The sequence below is a fragment of the Scyliorhinus torazame genome, chromosome 18 (genome assembly GCF_047496885.1).
Source record: "Scyliorhinus torazame isolate Kashiwa2021f chromosome 18, sScyTor2.1, whole genome shotgun sequence".
NCBI classification, from domain to species: domain Eukaryota; kingdom Metazoa; phylum Chordata; class Chondrichthyes; order Carcharhiniformes; family Scyliorhinidae; genus Scyliorhinus; species Scyliorhinus torazame.
Window position 1 is genome coordinate 62,317,396 of NC_092724.1, and position 18,619 is coordinate 62,336,014.

At 42.0% G+C, this 18,619-nt stretch overlaps 1 protein-coding gene across 1 annotated transcript in view; it reads right to left on the reverse strand.

Annotated features, from left to right (window-relative positions):
• map2k2a (mitogen-activated protein kinase kinase 2a) overlaps window positions 1–18,619 on the reverse strand; it is a 143,333-nt gene that overhangs the window by 84,157 nt on the left and 40,557 nt on the right. Inside the window, exon 3 of the mRNA XM_072482812.1 lies at window positions 3,980–4,126. Within this exon, the coding sequence (XP_072338913.1) occupies window positions 3,980–4,126 (147 nt within the window). The remainder of the gene's footprint in view (window positions 1–3,979; window positions 4,127–18,619) is intronic.

Below are 18,619 nucleotides of genomic sequence, written 5' to 3' on the forward strand. Positions count from 1 at the left end.
TTTTAGTTCATCTACCATAGTCTCCCCTTCGTCCCTCATTTCCCTATATATATCTGACACCTTACCATCCCCCACCCATGTCTTTTGAGATCACTCTGTCCTGCACCTCCTGCGTCGGGAGCTGCGGGAATTCCCTCACCTGTTGCCTCGCAAAAGCCCTCAGTTGCATATACCGAAATGCATTCCCTTGGGGCAACCCATATTTTTCCGTCAGCGCTCCCAGACTCGCAAACGTCCCATCTACGAACAGATCTCTCAATTGTGCTACCCCTGCTCTTTGCCATGCTCCAAATCCCCCATCCATTCTCCCCGGAACAAACCTATGGTTATTTCTTATCAGGGACCGCACCGAGGCTCCCGTCTTTCCCCTATGCCGTCTCCACTGCCCCCAAATTTTCAATGTAGCCACCACCACCGGACTTGTGGTGTATTTCTTCGGTGAGAACGGCAACGGTGCCGTCACCATAGCTTGTAGGCTAGTCCCCCTGCAGGACGCCCTCTCCAATCTCTTCCACGCCGCGCCCTCCTCTTCTCCCATCCACTTACATACCATTGAAATATTGGCGGCCCAGTAGTACTCACTTAGGCTCGGTAGTGCCAGCTCCCCCCTGTCCCTACTACGTTGCAAAAATCCCCTCCTCACTCTCGGGGTCTTCCCGGCCCACACAAAACTCATAATACTCTTCTCGATTCTTTTGAAAAAAGCCTTCGTGACCACCACCGGGAGGCACTGAAACACAAAAAGGAATCTCGGGAGGACCACCATTTTAACCGCCTGCACCCTCCCTGCCAGTGACAGGGACACCATGTCCCATCTCTTAAAGTCCTCCTCCATCTGTTCCACCAACCGTGTTAAATTAAGCCTATGTAATGTACTCCAATTCTTGGCTATCTGGATCCCCAAGTACCGAAAGTCCCTTGTTACCTTCCTCAACGGTAAATCCTCTATTTCTCTGCTCTGCTCCCCTGGATGCACCACAAACAACTCACTTTTCCCCATGTTCAATTTATACCCTGAAAAATCCCCAAACTCCCCAAGTATCCGCATTATCTCTGGCATCCCCTCCGCCGGGTCCGCCACATTATAGCAACAAATCATCCGCATACAGAGATACCCGGTGTTCTTCTCCTCCCCCGAGTACTCCCCTCCACTTCCTGGAACCCCTCAATGCTATGGCCAGGGGCTCAATCGCCAGTGCAAACAATAACGGGGACAGAGGACATCCCTGCCTCGTCCCTCTATGGAGCCGAAAATAATCAGACCCCCGTCCATTCGTGACCGAGTTGCCTCATCAATGACCTCCTTCCACTTAAGTTCAGAAGTGGGGTTGTTTGCTGGTTATTGCACAATGTTCAGCAGAATTTGTGACTCCTTAAGCACTGAAGTAGCCCACATCCAAATGCAGCAAAACCAGGACAATATCCAGTCTTGGGCTGACAAGTTGCAAGTGACACTTGTGCCACACAAGTGCCAGGCAATGACCATCTCCAACAAAAGAGAATTTAACCATCACTGAATCCCCCACTATCAACATCTTGAGGGTTACCATTGACCAGGAACAGAACTGGACTAGCCATATAAATACTCTGCCTACAAGAGCAGGTCAGAGGCAAGGAATCCTGCAACGAGTAAATTGCCTCCTAACTCTTCAAAGCCTGCCCACACTGCAATGGAATGTGATGGAACACTCTCTATTTCCCTGGATGAGTACACTTCCACCAACACCCAAGAAACATGATACCACCCAGGACAAAACAGCCCACTTAAATGGCACCCCATACACAAATATTCACTCCTTCCAGCACTGACATGCAATAACGTGTACCATCTGCAAGGTGCACTGCAGCAACAAACCATGGGTCCTGAGACAGCATTTTCCAAATCCATGACCATTGCTATCTAGAAGGGCAAGGGCAGCAGACACAAAGGAAGAACACCTGGAGGTTCCCCTCAAAGCTACTCACCATCCGGAATTGAAAACATTTTGCTCCTCCTTCCCAGGAGCTGGGTAAGCCCCGCGCCCACAGTTTTAGTGACAGTGCCAATGATTAAAATTAACCTCTCGGAGATAGATTGTCCAGAGCCCATGCCCAAAATTTCACCATTCAGATCCACAGCCTGCGGCTACTTGTAGCTCCTGAAGTACTGACTCTGATCTTCTCACTGCCATCTATTCTTGCCCGGTCTGTCTTTAAAGGCACATATCTGGAGCTTTGAGCCACCCAACACGGAAAAAACAGATAAGTGTTTACCATTCAACAAGATTGCTGGAACACAACAAAAAGAATAGTTACAGGATTCTAACTAGCAATTGCCACGTTATCATAAGAGTCTAATGAGATGTTGAAAAGGCACATACTAATTGTGTTTTATATAGAGAACAATAGTGGGCCAAGTTACAAAAAATCTTAAACTAGGTGGAAGGTGGGCAGGATTTATTTTTGGATAAATGCAATTCAGTTGTTTTCATGTTATTGGGAATGATGATTTTGTAATATGATTAGAATTAGTGAACAAGAAGGAATAATGGGATGAATGTTGAAATTGATATATATTATGTTTTTTATCTGTGGCGGTAATGTTATTAAAAACTCTGGTTTACAGTACATACAGACAGTTTGTCTACAAAAGCTGTAATTAAGGAGTCATAAAAGAATTTGTAATGATTGATTTTAACCATTTACCTGTTTACAGAGAGATGGTGAATGGGATATTGTTTTGATTGCTGGAGGTTCCCAGGAGAGTAGGTCATTTATGAGGGATTGTATTTAGTCCGAGCTAAGAGGTGATGGGACATAGGGGGTGTAATTAATGTGAGAAGCCAGGTCTGCCCAGTTTTGCCACATGTTGTTGGGTTGAGCAGAAGAGACTGACAAGGCAGAAGGATTTTCAGGTTGTTCCTGCAAGAGTCTCTCTCTCCAACGGTCTGCACAGATAAACAAGTAACCTGTTATTTCTAAGTGGCATTTGAACTATATTAGGTTTCTTGTTTGGAATATTTACAGTAACCTTGTAGGAAATTAGTTTTTTTTCCCTTTTATTTAGGAACTGTTAATCTATTAATAGTAAAGCTATTTATTTGATGTTCATGTGGTTAATTCTGTGTTTAAATCAATGTTAATTTTAATATAAAAGATAGCTATAGGTCAGTTATCACTCCTGGGGTCCTTTCCTCACAGTTTTACAAGTTGAAAAATTGTGGGGTTCTCGTCCGGTATCATAACAAACGTTGGGGTCTGGTCCGGGATCTTAACAATAACCAGTTAGAGAAGAAATATAGACAGTGAGGGAGAAGTTGTACTTAATACTAAATAAAATCGACGCAGACTGATCAGTCATAATGCAGACAATGGACACAAGGCATTATTTTTTGTGAAATTTCATGCGATTGCAATTATGTATATATTATCTAATCGCATTTGCAATAGAGGAGTTGGTGGCGTAGTGGTATTGTCACTGGACTAGTAATCCAGACACTCAGGGTAATGCTCTGGGGACACAGGTTCAAATCCCACCATGACAGAGGGTGAAATTTCGAATTAAAAGTCACAATTGTCAATTGTCGTAAAAGCACATCTGGTTCTCGAATGTCCTTCAGAGAAGGAAATCTGCTGTCCTTACCTGGTCTGGCCTACATGTGACTCCAGACCCACAGCAATGTGGTTGACTCTTAAAAAGAAAATGCCACACAGTTTGAAGGCAATTAGGGACAGGCAACAAATGCTGGCATTGCCTGCGACGCTCACATCCCATGAAAGAATAAAGGTATCTCGGGTTATAAATGGGGAATTAAACAGAACTTCAAAATTTTTAATTAATACAACCTAATTTAGAAAACATTTTTGCTTCCAACTAGAAAATCACAAAACAGTCTCAAGGCTGCAGTCTTTTTTGTACCAGTCCAAACCTGTAATGTATATGTAAAGATCCACTGCCAGGGCAGTACTGAGACTTATGACTAATAGTCTCAATACTTACCATGTGTTCCATGCATATACTGATTTCCCCATCACTGTAAAATGCTCCATAGAAGCCCACAATATATGGCGAGTTACATTCGTGTAACACCTGGAGCTCTCTGATGATTTGATTGCGGATTGCAGGTTTTATTTCCAAGTGAATCAGCTGGAAAAATGAGGAAAGAAATCTTGGAGTTAGATCCTTTGTTGATGCATATTTGAATCAATTAGAATATTTTAAAGCAAATGGAAAACCTAACCGTGATATGTTCCACTTGGAATTATACAAGCCTTTACAACTTTTACAAAACCAGGTTTCTAAGAATGTCCCAATGGAATATACCTAGTACCTCTCTTTGCTGATTTTCCAGATGTCACGTAGTCTGTTGGTGCACACTACAAAAGCTCATTCAGGTGGTGTATGGAGATCTATCTTTGATCTTAAGTCTGGTGCGGCACACAGATTAGTGAGCAACCGGGGTCAAACTGCCTAGTTTAAAAACACCTCACAGAGACCATTTTTGTTTTTCACATATGCCATGATTCTAACTGGGCAAACGACCTTCACTCAAACACTCTGTTTAGGTCAACCGATCCATTTTATCATACAATGGTAATCTTTAAACTTAAACCGGTGCTGAATATAAGAAATTCATGATTTAGTTGCTTTGGATGCTTTAATTTTGAAAATTCTTTTAGTATGTCTATTTAAATAGTTACATCTGATGACCTTCAACTGAGGAATTGGTTTGGAGGAAACTCTGAAACTCACTGTGTGACTGAGGGAATGAATTAAACTGTTGAAAACAAAAGGGGAAAAACTTTCCTGGATTGCCAGCAGTGAGGATCATTAAATTACCACATATTTTCAACTCAACATGTCTTCTAAGCCAGTCCCTCCAGTGATGCCAGGATGCCCAATTATCTTAAATGAGCAGCAATGAGCACCGAGGGCTGGGTTAGCACACTGGGCTAAATCGCTGTCTTTTAAAGCAGACCAAGGCAGGCCAGCAGCACGGTTCAATTCCCGTACCAGCCTCCCCGAACAGGCGCCGGAATGTGGCGACTAGGGGCTTTTCACAGTAACTTCATTTGAAGCCTACTTGTGACAAGAAGCGATTTTCATTTCATTCAATGGTGAAACATGAAAAGGACATTTTTCACAACTAACATTTACAGCCAATGAAGTACTTATGTAGTACAGTCATGTTACAGTGTAGGAATTGTGGTAGCCAGTTGTGCACAGGAAATTCCCAGAAATTCTGCGAGCATGCGGTCAGACAGGGCCTTTGTTTGATGCCTGTTCTGAAAGATGGCACCTCCGATAATACAGCAGGAATTGCAGTTGCAGCCTTGTATGTTGTGTGTGCAGGAGGTTTCAGTCGGTTGCATTTTCCCACAGCATGAAGGGAACAGTTGGTTGTTCTAGGGTTGGAGGAGTTTAAAAATAGGGAGGGTTAGGACTTAGGTTGGAAGAGTACTAAGGAGGGGAGATGTGAAAGGGGACATGACAATAGAAGAGTCCGAGACAGGTAAAAAGATATTTTTTTTTAAAGAGAGAAAAACAATGAAATGAGATGATTGGCTTAGGCCCAGAGTGGCAGCCGGAATGTGCACCCAAATGGACACAGGGAAGTTACATAAAGCTGGTTATGCAAAATTTATGAAGATTGTTAAAAACCTTGTGGGAGCCAATTTTTTTCTCCCAAAACAAAGCAAGATTTCCACTAAGGTGAAGCTCAACGGAATATCACAATAGGTGTAGGTTTGAAAAAAGAAATGTTTCATGAGACTTCAAGAAAAATTACATTACGCTAATGGAGAGATCAGAGGATTTCTTAAATGTAGTCACGTAGGATGGTATGGTGGCGCACTGGTTAGCACTGCTGTGTCACGGCATCGAGGACCCGGGTTCGATCGAGGCCCTGGGTCACTTACTGTGTGGAATTTGCACATTCTCCCCGTGTTTGCGTGGGTTTCACCCCCACAACCCAAAGATGTGTCGGATAGGTGGATTGGTCACACTAAATAGCCCCTTAATTGGGAAAAAAATAATTGGGTACTCTAAATTTATTTTTTCAAAAAGTGTAGTCACGTCTGGAGATTTCCGAAAGATGGACAGGTATAGAAGGGACCCCAAAAATACATGTAAGGCAGCCAAAAGCACTGTCACCAATGGCAGAAAGGCAAAGAATCCTGCAGTCAAATGATTTGATATAGGGCTGGTCGAGATTGAAAGTCAGGTTGAGACAATCCGTTGGCAGGATTTATCGAACAGGATTTTAAATTTAACAAAGTGTTGGAAACCTGCGAGTTGTTATTGAAAATATGGAAAGATGTGTCATTTGAAACATGGAAGTCTGACAATATCTGGTCTGAGAGAAACATGAGGGTATTCAGGGAAAGGTCCCACAAAGGGTTAACAGCAGCTGCCAGGGAAGGATTGTAAAATGCAGATATCCTTGGTTAAGCAGGCTTAGCAAACACACAGGATTTTGAATGAAGCTAAAAACAATGGCTCACACCTTCATTGAAAGCAACAATCTTAGTAAGCATCTCAAAAAGCAGGGATGATAGTTTCAGTTGAGCTAGGTGATAAATGTCAACCTTTGAAGTTATAACCAAGTGGATTTTTAGCATACAGCTAAAAGCAATGTTTCATAGAATTTACAGTGCAGAAGGAGGCCTGCACCGGCTCTTGGAAAGAGCACCCTACCCAAGGTCAACACCTCATAACAACATCCCCATAACCCAGTAACCTCACTCAACACTAAGGGCAATTTTGGACACTAAGGGCAATGTATCATGGCCAATCCACCTAACCCGCACATCTTTGGACTGTGGGAGGAAACCGGAGCACCCGGAGGAAACCCACGCACACACGGGGAGGATGTGCAGACTCCGCACAGTGACCCAAGCCGGAATCGAACTTGGGACCCTGGAGCTGTGAAGCAATTGTGCTATCCACAATGGTACCGTGCTACCGTGAAGGTTTCACACCTTCATTGAAAGTAACTATCTTAGTAAGCAGCTGGAAAAGAAAGGATGAGGTTCAGCTGAATTTGGTGACAATTCTAGGTGTGAAATGTTGCTAATACCAGGTAAATGAAAGAAAACTGGAGATGATCAGTCTACGAGAAACATAATTCAAAGTCAAAATTATGAGCTGAGAACAGAATTGGAAAATAAAACTATAGAAATGACAGGAATTTGACTTGAAGTCAAAGCACTTTGAATATCACAAAGGACACAATGTAATCAGATCTATGTTGTATTAGAATGTTTAGATCAAAGATACTTTTTACAATCAAAGAAAATCAAGAGTTACTTTACAATAAAGTCATAAAAACATAATAACTGTTAGAAAAATATATAAACCTGAAGAAAGGGGACAGCAATCAGAACCAGAACTCAGGAAGAAGCAGAGAAGGAACAAGCAGCTCAGAGTCAGATTGCAGTCAGCTCGGCCATGGCAAAGGAACAGGGCAAAGCAGTTGAGCTAAAATAGTCAATACATCTAAAGAAGACTAGAATTTAAAGAGTAGGCAGAGTCAACTCAGAGACAGCTATCAGAGCCAGCTGGGAAAGATAGGACACAGCAACCAAGCTCATCAGCGAATACATCTAAAGAAGACCAGATTTTAAAAAGATTGATTGTCAAGTTGGGCCTGAAGGTCCCTTCAACCAACAAGAAGGATCCAGAAACAAGATCCATTTCCTTTCTGTAAAGACAGTAATTGCAGCTTTTAAAAGAAAAAAATATAATAATAAAACTTAATTTAACCTGAAATAGTGGTTATTCCAAAGTCTACTTTACTTACTTAGCAATGTGGGACCCAGGATCGATGCTACTAAGTGGTAACCAGATGAAATCTTTGGTGAAGGTATGGGTTATACCAGGGGATAACTTGAAAATATAGTTTGACCTGAATAGCACACACTGAAGCCTGCATCGGAGTCGGGGAGTGAGAATCCCTGCTCACCATTTAGAATGTCGGCCCTTTTTGGTATAGGGGGACTTCTAAGAATAGTGGTGAGTTTTCAACAACAGAGTTCGCACAGGTGAGTAAGGATATGATTGATGCGCAAGCATGTGGGATAGGATATGTGTAGCAGCATTTTAGGGGAAGTTAAAAGTTTCTGGGGCATGGGAAATCAGCTTAAAAAATGAAAGTAGATCTAAATTCACAAAGGGTATCAATGTTAAAGGGGCTGAGCAGGAGCAGAGGTGAATGCCATGAAGAACAGACAAGTAATTGGTCTTGGAATGGTTGGAATGTGTGAATTAAGGTTTAGGGTTGCAGTTATAACTGATATGGTTCAGTAGGGAGAAGGGTGGGATTAGTGGCAAAGGAACAGACTCTTGACTTGAAATAGGAGGAAATTCGATTACTCAAACGTTATGGCAGTCTGATAACATTGTCAAATGATGAAGGGCAGTCATCGAACGTTAGAGTATCATCTATATATGTATTAGGTATCATCTATATATATGAAAGCTGATCCTTTGGGTAGTATGTTGAAGGGCAAATATTTAGATAAAGACAGTAAATAAAGATTTTTGGGATACTCCAGACCAATGGTGGGTAACCTGCGGCCAAAGTATAAATATTTTTTTATTTTTACCATTTGAAGTTGGTGATAGTTCTAATATATAAATGATTCAACATTTTCTATAACTTAAGATATATTTGACGTGTATTAAATATATTTAATCTTATTCATTGGATCATGGTTAGGGAACAAGCATGATTACAATCTTGTGGCCCACTGAGATGAAGGAGGGCCACTCATGCGGCTTTGGCTGCTGCTAATGCTTCAAGCTTGTATCAGAATCAATCAATTCTGGTTTTGCTACTCTAGAACTGAATAAGCATTGACTGGACGTTATGATGAAATTTTACGATGAAAACTACAGTGGATTTGCACATCAGTATTTACAGGCATCTTTCGTCAGAATATGATACTGTCATGCGAGAGTGCCTTTTAGAACTGGATGTTTAAGCAATGCACCTTTAAGAAAACAGTGATGTCATAGAGTGGGTGGAGCTCAGCTCAGGTCAGCCATTTTGCAGGTTTTTAGTTGCAGTTTAAAAAGCAGTGTGTGTGTCTGTGTGTGTGTCCAGAGAGCTGCAGGGAAAAAACAAGGTGCTGGAGCTGAAATCAACCAAGCTAATATATCTCTGCCATTCTACAGAAAATATATATTTACTTTAACCTGATGTGATACTGTTTAAAGGTGTTAAGTCTCTTGGAGGTTTGAAGGAACATTTTAAGGAATTATTTACTGTTGCAATATTTTCTGAGTTATCTTTGAAGTAAGGGGTGTTAAGAGTTTCAATGTTTATTTAAGATGCTAAGTTGATTTCATGGAATAAACAGTGTTTTGTGTTTAAAAACCCACGTGTCCATAATTGTAATCCCACACCGAGGGAAAAAGCAGTGTGCTAGGAAAAGCAACAAATCCATTAAAGGGAGAGGTTGGTTGAACTCCATGATACATTTTGGGGTTCTGAAAATGCCTCGTCCATAACAATTGGATAAAAGTCTATATATTGGATTGGTTTTTGTGAACTTAAAGACAGTGAAGGATTGTTGCTTTTCCAGTGTGGTATATTCGTTTAAGTGGGGAGAGTGTTGTGAACAATGGCTCTTTCAGAGGCTCAGAGGTTTTTGGGGGTGGTGAATGTCACATGTAGTACTTTACGAACAGAAACGAAAAGCAGATTGTTAGATTTGGCAAGAACATTGCAGTTAACATTACCTGACAAAATGCAAAAAGATGAGGTAATTATGGCGGTGGTTAAGCATTTAAAGTTGCCTGAGATAGAGTTTGACTCATTGGAAATGGCAAAAATTCAGTTGCAAATTAAACAAATGGAACATGAGAAAGAATTAAAGCAGCTGGCATATGAGAGTGAGAGAGAGAGAGAGAGAGAGAGAGAGAGGAAAAAGAAAGAGAGAGAGAGGAAAAAGAAAAGGAGAGAGAAGAAAGGAGAAAAGAACAAACAGCCCTAGCAGAACAAAAAGAAAAAGGGAGATACAGATCAGGGAAAAAGATAAAGAGAGGGAGTTTGAACTTCAGAAAATGGCCATGAAACATGACAATCAGTTAAAATTGGCAGACGTAAAGGGAAACGTACAGTTGGAGGAGATGGATGAGGATAATGAGAAAGAGCGTCATAGTCGAAGGCTTGGTGGGAATCTATTTAAATATGTCCAAGCATTGCCAAGGTTTGACGAGAAGGAAGTGGAAGCCTTTTTCATTTCATTTGAGAAGGTAGCTAAACAAATGAAATGGGGGACGTATGTGTCACGTATGAGGTGGTGAAGAAATCCATCTTAAGTGCATATGAGCTAGTGCCTGAAGCTTACAGACAAAGGTTTAGAAATTTAAGGAAAGAATTTGGTCAAACATACATGGAGTTTGAAAGGCTGAGTAATTTTGATAGGTGGATAAGGGCTTTGAAAATAGACCAAACGTATGAAGCTCTCAGAGAAATTATACTTTTGGAGGAGTTTAAAAATTCCATTCCTGATGTAGTGAGAACTCATGTGGAAGAACAGAGGGTTAAAACTGTGAGATTAGCAGCGAAAATGGCAGATGATTATGAATTAGTTCATAAATCAAAGATTGGTTTCCGACATCAGTTTCAGCCGGTGAGCGATAGAAACTGGGAACATGAGAAATACTCAAGTGGTAAAGGTAAAGGCGATCTGATGGGAGACAATAAAGAGAGTGTACCTCAGATTTAAAAAGAAGTCCAGGGGGGTGGAAAAGAAGTGAAAAGTTTCAGATGTTTTCACTGTAATAAACTAGGCCATGTAAAGTCAGTGTTGGTGGTTGAAGAAAAGCACTGGGAAGGCTGATGTGGTAAAACAGGATAAGACAGTGGGGTTTGTTAAGAGTGGTAAAGGAAAGACCAAGGGAAGCGAAGGAGGTGCAAACAATTGTACAGCCTGTTCAAGAAGTAATTGTTAAGAAGGTGCCAGATGTCTTTAAAGAATTTACTTGTGTGGGTAAAGTTTACTCATGTGTATCAGGAGGAGCAGGTAAAGAAGTCACAATTTTAAGAGATACAGGGACTAGTCAATCTTTAATGGCAAGAGATGAGGAATTTGTAGTTTGGGAAGAATGTTGCCAGAAAAGGTGGTGATATGTGGAATTCAGGGTGAGAGGAGTAGTGTTCCATTAATAAGGTAAGGTTGGAAAGTCCAGTGAAGAGTGGTGAAGTGGTAGTAGGAGTAATAGATAAACTATCTTGTCCAGGAATACAATTTATCTTGGGTCATGATATAGCTGGATCGCAGGTGGGAGTGATGTCTACTGTGGTTGATAAGCCAGTGGAAAATCAGACAACTGAAGCGTTGAAGGACGAATATCCTGGGATTTCTCCGGATTGTGTAGTAACAAGGTCGTAAAGTCACAGGTTAAGACAAGAGGAGAAATCAACGGGTGAAGATGAAGTTGAAGTTGAAGTGCAATTATCAGAAACTATTTTTGATCAGATGGTTGAAAAAGAACAAGAACAGGTGGAGGATGAGGCGGATATTTTTAGTTCAGGAAAATTGGCGGAGTTACAACAGAAAGATGTAGAAATAAAATGGATATATCAGAAAGCATATACAGATGAGGAATCGGAGAGTATACCAGTGTGTTATTACCGTAAAAATGATGTCTTGATGAGAAAATGGAGACCTGTACACATGCAGGCGGATGAAAAGTGGGCAGAGGTTCATCAAGTAGTATTGCCAGTAGGATATAGAAAGGAGGTGTTGCGAGTTGCACATGAGGCACCAATGGGAGGTCATTTGGGAATAAGGAAAACTCAAGCTAAAATCCAGAAACATTTTTATTGGCCTGGACTACATAAAGATGTAGTCAAATTTTGTCAATCATGTCACACATGTCAAGTGTTAGGAAAACCTCAAGCAGTGATAAAACCAGCGCCCTCAATACCCATTCCAGCATTTGAGGAACCTTTTACAAGGGTCCTAATCGATTGTGTGGGACCGCTTCCTAAAACAAAGAGTGGGAATCAATATCTTTTGACTGTAATGGATGTGTCTACCAGGTTTCCAGAGGCCACTCCAGTACGTAATATTACAGCTAAAAAGATTGTGGAGGAGTTACTTAAAATTCTTTACTAGATATGGACTACCCACAGAAATTCATTCGGACCAAGGAACAAATGTTACTTCAAAGTTATTCATAGAAGTAATGGCTAGCTTGGGAATAAAGCAATTTAAATCAACTGCGTACCATCCAGAATCGCAGGGAGCGTTAGAAAGGTGGCATCAGACATTAAAGACAATGTTGAGGGCGTATTGTCAAGATTATCCAGAGGATTGGGATAAAGGAATTCCATTCGTGTTGTTTGCAATTACGGATGCACCTAATGAGTCTACCAAATTTAGTCCTTTTGAACTAATTTTTGGTCATGAGGTAAGAGGACCACTTAAATTGATGAAGGAAAAATTGGTGGGTGAGAAATCGGAAATTACACTATTGGATTACATGACAAATTTTAGGGAACGATTAAATAGAGGTGAATTGGCTAGACAACATTTGAAAGTCACACAAAATGTGGTGAAACGGGTAGCGGACAAGAAATCCAAAGTTCGTAGTTTTGCCAGTGGGGATAAAGTTTTAGTGTTGTTACCAGTGGTAGGGGAGCCTTTAAAAGCTAGGTTTTATGGACCGTATCAGATTGAAAGGAAATTAAGTGAGGCGAATTATGTGGTAAAAACACCAAATAGAAGGAAGACTCACCGAGTGTGTCATGTGAATATGCTTAAAAGGTACTTTGAAAGGGAAGGAGAGAAAAAGGAGGTTTTAATGATTCTAACGCAAAGTAACGAACCAAATCCAGATGACTGGGAATTTGACATACCTCAAATTAAATTGGAAAATGAGGATGTTCTTCAAAATTGGGATGAATTACTAAATTACCTTCCAGAGGAAAAACGAACTGACCTGAAAGAGTTATTGATATCACATGGGCAAGTTTGTAGAGATAAATTGGGAAGTACTAAAATGGCTATACATGTAGATGTGGGAAATGCTTTTCCTATCAAACAACATCCATATAGACTTAATCCTTTAAAATTGGCACAGGTTAACAGAGAGATTGAGAGTATGCTGAAGAATGGCATAATTGAAGTGGGTTGCAGCCAATGGAGCTCACCCATAGTGATGGTACCTAAACCAGACAGTACCCAACGGTTGTGTGTGGACTATCGAAAGGTGAATGCAGTTACAAGAACGGACTCTTATCCTATCCCATCATTGAAGGATTGCATGGAGAAAGTGGAACAATCTGCTTTTATTTCCAACTTCCAGACATGGAAAGAGCCTTTAAAACATCGTATGGAGTTCTTCGATCGACTTCAGGAGGTGGGTTTGGTGATGAACCTAGCCGAAAGTGAATTTGGAGAAGCCCGAATCACTTTCCTTGCGGAGTTTCCGTTATCCGCAAGACAAAGGGAAATAATGTGATTTCTTAGCATGAATGGCTTTGATCGAACAGCTGTGCAAAAGTTTTGTGGCGTGATTGGATGGACTTGCTAAAGAAACCTAAAAAATGTCAATGGACAGCGGACTTTCAACAGGCATTTGACTGCCTGAAAGCTGTGATCACCAATGTTCCTGTATTGGAGAATTGCAAGGGGCTCTGTGGTCAGATTGAACTAAATTATCTGATTCTGAAGAGAAATGCCGAGGAGTAGAGGAATGGATGGATCGTGCAGAGACTTTGTTCAAAGAGACTGTCAATCGAGAAGGATTTCGGTTGGAGGAAGAAGAAAAAAGAAAAATGGACTATATTATTATACCTGTTTGCATGTGTTGTTCTTTTTTTAAAAAACAAAAAGGTATCTTTACTGTGTACGTTTCTTAGTGGATGGTGCAAAAGTGAAAAATGAAACCATCTTGAAATTGATGGGTTTTTTTTTCTTGGGCGGAGGTGTCATGCGAGAGTGACTTTAACAACTGGATGTTTAAGCAATGTACCTTTAAGAAAACAGTGATGTCATAGAGTGGGTGGAACTCAGCGGAGGTCAGCCATTTTGCAGGTTTTTAGTTGCAGTTTAAAAAGCAGTGTGTGTGTCTGTGTGTGTATCCAGAGAGCTGCAGGAAAAAAACAAGGAGCTGGAGCTGAAATCACACCAAGCTAATATATCTCTGCCATTCTACAGAAGATATATATATATATATATACATACTTTAATCTGATGTGATACTGTTTAAAGGTGTTAAGTCTCTTGGAGGTTTGAAGGAACATTTTAAGGAATTATTTACTGTTGCAATATTTTCTGAGTTATCTTTGAAGTAAGGGGTGTTAAGAGTTTCAATGTTTATTTAAGATGCTAAGTTGATTTCATGGAATAAACAGTGTTTTGTGTTTAAAAACCCACGTGTCCATAATTGTAATCACACACCGAGGGAAAAAGCCGTGTGCTAGGAAAAGCAACAAATCCATTAAAGGGTGAGGTTGGTTGAACTCCATGATACATTTTGGGGTTCTGAAAATGCCTCGTCCATAACAATACGAATTTTTAAAAATGTATTTTATGGGATGCAAAGCATGATTGGCATGGCCAGCATCTGTTGCGCATCCCAAATTTCCCATGGAAAGGCGATGGTAAGCTGCAGTCCGTACGGTGGAAGTACATTTAGTGCTAATAGGAAAGGAGTGTCAAGATTTTGACTCAATGAAGGTAAAAGGACAGTGATATAGTTCCAGGTCAGGATGGCGTGTGGCTTGGAGGATAAATTGCAGGTGGTCATGACCCCCTCTGTCTGCTGTGCTCGTCTTTCTAGATGGTGGAAGTCACAAGTTTGGGTGGTGCTGTCGAAGGATCCTTTGTTAGTTGCTGCAATGCACTTTGTATGTGCATTGCTGGTGGAGGAAGTGAATGTTCAAGGTGGTGAATAGGGTGCCAATCAAGAAGGCCGCTTTGTTCAGAACTGTATCGAGCTTCTTGTGTTGTTGGAACTACACTCATCCAGGCAAGTGATGGAATTCAATCTTACTCCAGACTGGAGTTGTAGATGGTGGACAGGTTTTAGAGGCCAGGAGGTGAGTTACTTGCTGCAGAATACCAAGCCCCTAACCTGCTCTTGGAGCCAAAGTACTTATGTAGGTAGTCCAGTTACATTTATGATCATTGGAGAGCAGCACCGTGGCTCAGTGGTTAGCACTGCAGTCTAACGGCGCCAAGGTCCCGGTTTCGATCCCGGCTCTGGGTCATTGTCCATGTGGAGTTTGCACATTCGCCCCGTGTTTGCGTGGGTTTCGCCTCACAACACAAAGATACATACATAGATACATAGGAGCAGGAGGAAGCCTTTTGGCCCTTCGAGCTTGCTCTGCCATTCATCACGATCATGGCTGATCATCCAACTCAATAGCCTAATCCTGCTTTTCCCCCATAGCCTTTGACCCCATTCTCCCCAACTGCTATATCCAGCCGCCTCTTGAATATATTCAAAGTTTTAGCATCAACTACTTCCTGTGGTAATGAATTCCACAGGCTCACCACTCTTTGTGTGAAGAAGTGTCTCCTTATCTCTGTCCAAAATGGTTTAACCTGAATCCTCAGGCTGGTTCTGGACACATCTAACATTGGTAACATCTTCCCTGCATCTACCCTGTCTAGTCCTGTTAGAATTTTATCAGTATCTATGAGATCCCCCCTCATTCTTCTGAACTCCAAAGAGAACAATCCCAACCTAGTCATTCTCTCCTCATATGACAGTACCGCCATCCCTGGAATCCGTCTTGTAAACCTTTGCTGCACTCCCTCGAGAGCAAGAACATCTTTCCTCAGAGACGGAGACCAAAACTGCACACAATACTCCAAGTGTGGCCTCACCAAGGCACTGTACAATTGCAGCAACACATCCCTGCTTCTATACTCGAAACCTCTTACAATGAAGGCCAACATACCATTAGCCTTCTTTACCACCTGCTGCACCTGCATGCTTACCTTCAGCGAATGGTGCACAAGGACACCCAGGTCCTGCTGCACACTCCCCTCTCCCAATTTACAATCATTCAGGTAGTAATCTGCCTTCCTGTTTTTGCTTCCAAATTGAATAATCTCACTTATCCAAATTGTACTGCATCTGCCATTGGTTTGCCCACTCGCCCAACCTGTCCAGATCTTGCTGTCGAATCCCTGCATCCTCGTCACAATTCACCCTCCCACCTAATTTGGTATCATCTGCAAACTTTGAGATGTTACATTTTGTTCCCTCATCCAAATCATTAATATATTGTGAATAGCTGGGGTCCCAGCACCGATCCCTGTGGTACCCCACTGGTTACATAGAATATTACAGCGCAGTACAGGCCCTTCGGCCCTCGATGTTGCGCCGACCTGTGAAACCACTCTAAAGCCCATCTACACTATTCCCTTATCGTCCGTATGTCTATCCAATGACCTTTTGAATGCCCTTAGTGTTGGCGAGTCCATTACTGTTGCAGGCAGGGCATTCCGCGCCCTTACTACTCTGAGTAAAGAACCTACCTCTGACATCAGCCTTATATCTATCTCCCTCAATTTAAAGCTATGTCCCCTCGTGCTAGACATCACCATCCGAGGAAAAAGCTCTCACTGTCCACCCTATCCAATCCTCTGATCATCTTGCATGCCTCAATTAAGTCACCTCTTAACCTTCTTCTCTCTAACAAAAACAGCCTCAAGTCCCTCAGCCTTTCCTCATAAGATCTTCCCTCCATACCAGGCAACATTCTGATAAATCTCCTCTGCACCCTTTCCAATGCTTCCACATCCTTTCTATAATGCGGCGACCAGAATTGCACGCAATACTCCAAATATGGCCGCATCAGAGTTTTGTATAGCTGCAACATGACCGCATGGCTCTGAAACGCAATCCCTCTACCAATAAAAGCTAACACACCGTACTCCTTCTTAACAACCCTCTCAACCTGGGTGGCAACTTTCAGGGATCTATGTACATGGACACCGAGATCTTTCTGCTCATCCACACTGCCAAGAATCTTACCATTAGCCCAGTACTCTGTCTTCCTGTTATTCCTTCCAAAATGAATCACCTCACACTTTTCTGTATTAAACTCCATTTGCCACCTCTCAGCCCAGCACTGCAGCTTATCTATGTCCCTCTGTAACTTGTAACATCCTTCCGCACTGTCCACATCTCCACCAACTTTACTCACCCATCCTTCTCGCCCTCCTCCGGGTCATTTATAAAAATGACAAACAGCAGTGTCCCCAAAACAGATCCTCGTGGTACACCACTAGTAACTGGACTCCAGTCTGAACATTTCCCATCAACCACCACCCTTTGTCTTCTTCCAGCTCGCCAAATTCTGATCCAAACTGCTAAATCACCCTGAATCCCATGCCTCAGTATTTTCTGTAGTAGCCGACAGTGGGGAACCTGATCAAACGCTTTACTGAAATCCATATACACCACACCAACTGCTTTACCCTCATCCACCTGTTTGGTAACCTTCTCAAAGAACTTAATAAGGTTTGTGAGGCACGGCCTACCCTTCACAAAACCGTGTTGACCATCTCTAATCAAATTATTCCTTTCCAGATGATTATACATCCTATCTCTTATAAACCTTTCCAAGATTTTGCCCACAACAGAAGTAAGGCTCACTGGTCTATAGTTACTGGGGTTGTCTCTACTCCCCTTCTTGAACAAGGGGACAACATTAGCTATCCTCCAGTCTTCTGGCACTATTCCTGTAGACAAAGATGACTTAAAGATCAAAGCCAAAGGCTCAGCAATCTCCTCCCTAGCTTCCCAGAGAATCCTAGGATAAATCCCATCCGGCCCAGGCGACTTATCTATTTTCACACTTTCCAGAATTGCTAACACCTCCTCCTCATGAACCTCAAGCCATTCTAGTCTAGTAGCCTGAATCTCAGTATTCTCCTCGACAACATAGTATTCACACAGGAAAAAGACAGACGAAAAATATTCATTTAGCACCTCTCCTATCTCCTCGGACTCCAAGCACAACTTCCCACGACTGTCCTTGACTGGCCCTACTTTTACCCCTAGTCATTCGCTTATTCCTGACATATCTATAGAAAGCTTTAGGATTACCCTTGATCCTATCTGCCAATGACTTCTCATGCCCCCTCCTGGCTCTTCTTAGCTCTCTCTTTAGGTCCTTCCTAGCTAACATGTAACTATTGAGCGCCCTAACTGAACCTTCACGTCTCATCTTTACACAAGGCTCCTTTTTCCTCTTGACAAGTGTTTCGACTGCTTTAGTAAACCACGGTTCGCTTGCTCGACCACTTCCTCCCTGCCTGACAGGTACATACTTATCAAGGACACGCAGTAGCTGTTCCTTGAACAAGCTCCACACTTCCATTGTGCCCATCCCCTGCAGTTTTACTCTCCGTCCGATGCATCCTAAGTCTTGCCTCATCGCATCATAATTGCCTTTCCCCCAGATATAACTCTTGCCCTGCAGTATATACCTATCCCTTTCCATCACTAAAGTAAACGTAATCGAATTGTGGTCACTATCACCAAAGTGCTCACCTACCTCCAAATCTAACACCTGTCCTGGTTCATTACCCAGTACCAAATCCAATATGGCCTCGCCTCTCGTTGGCCTGTGTCAGGTGTAGCCACCTGGGTTGG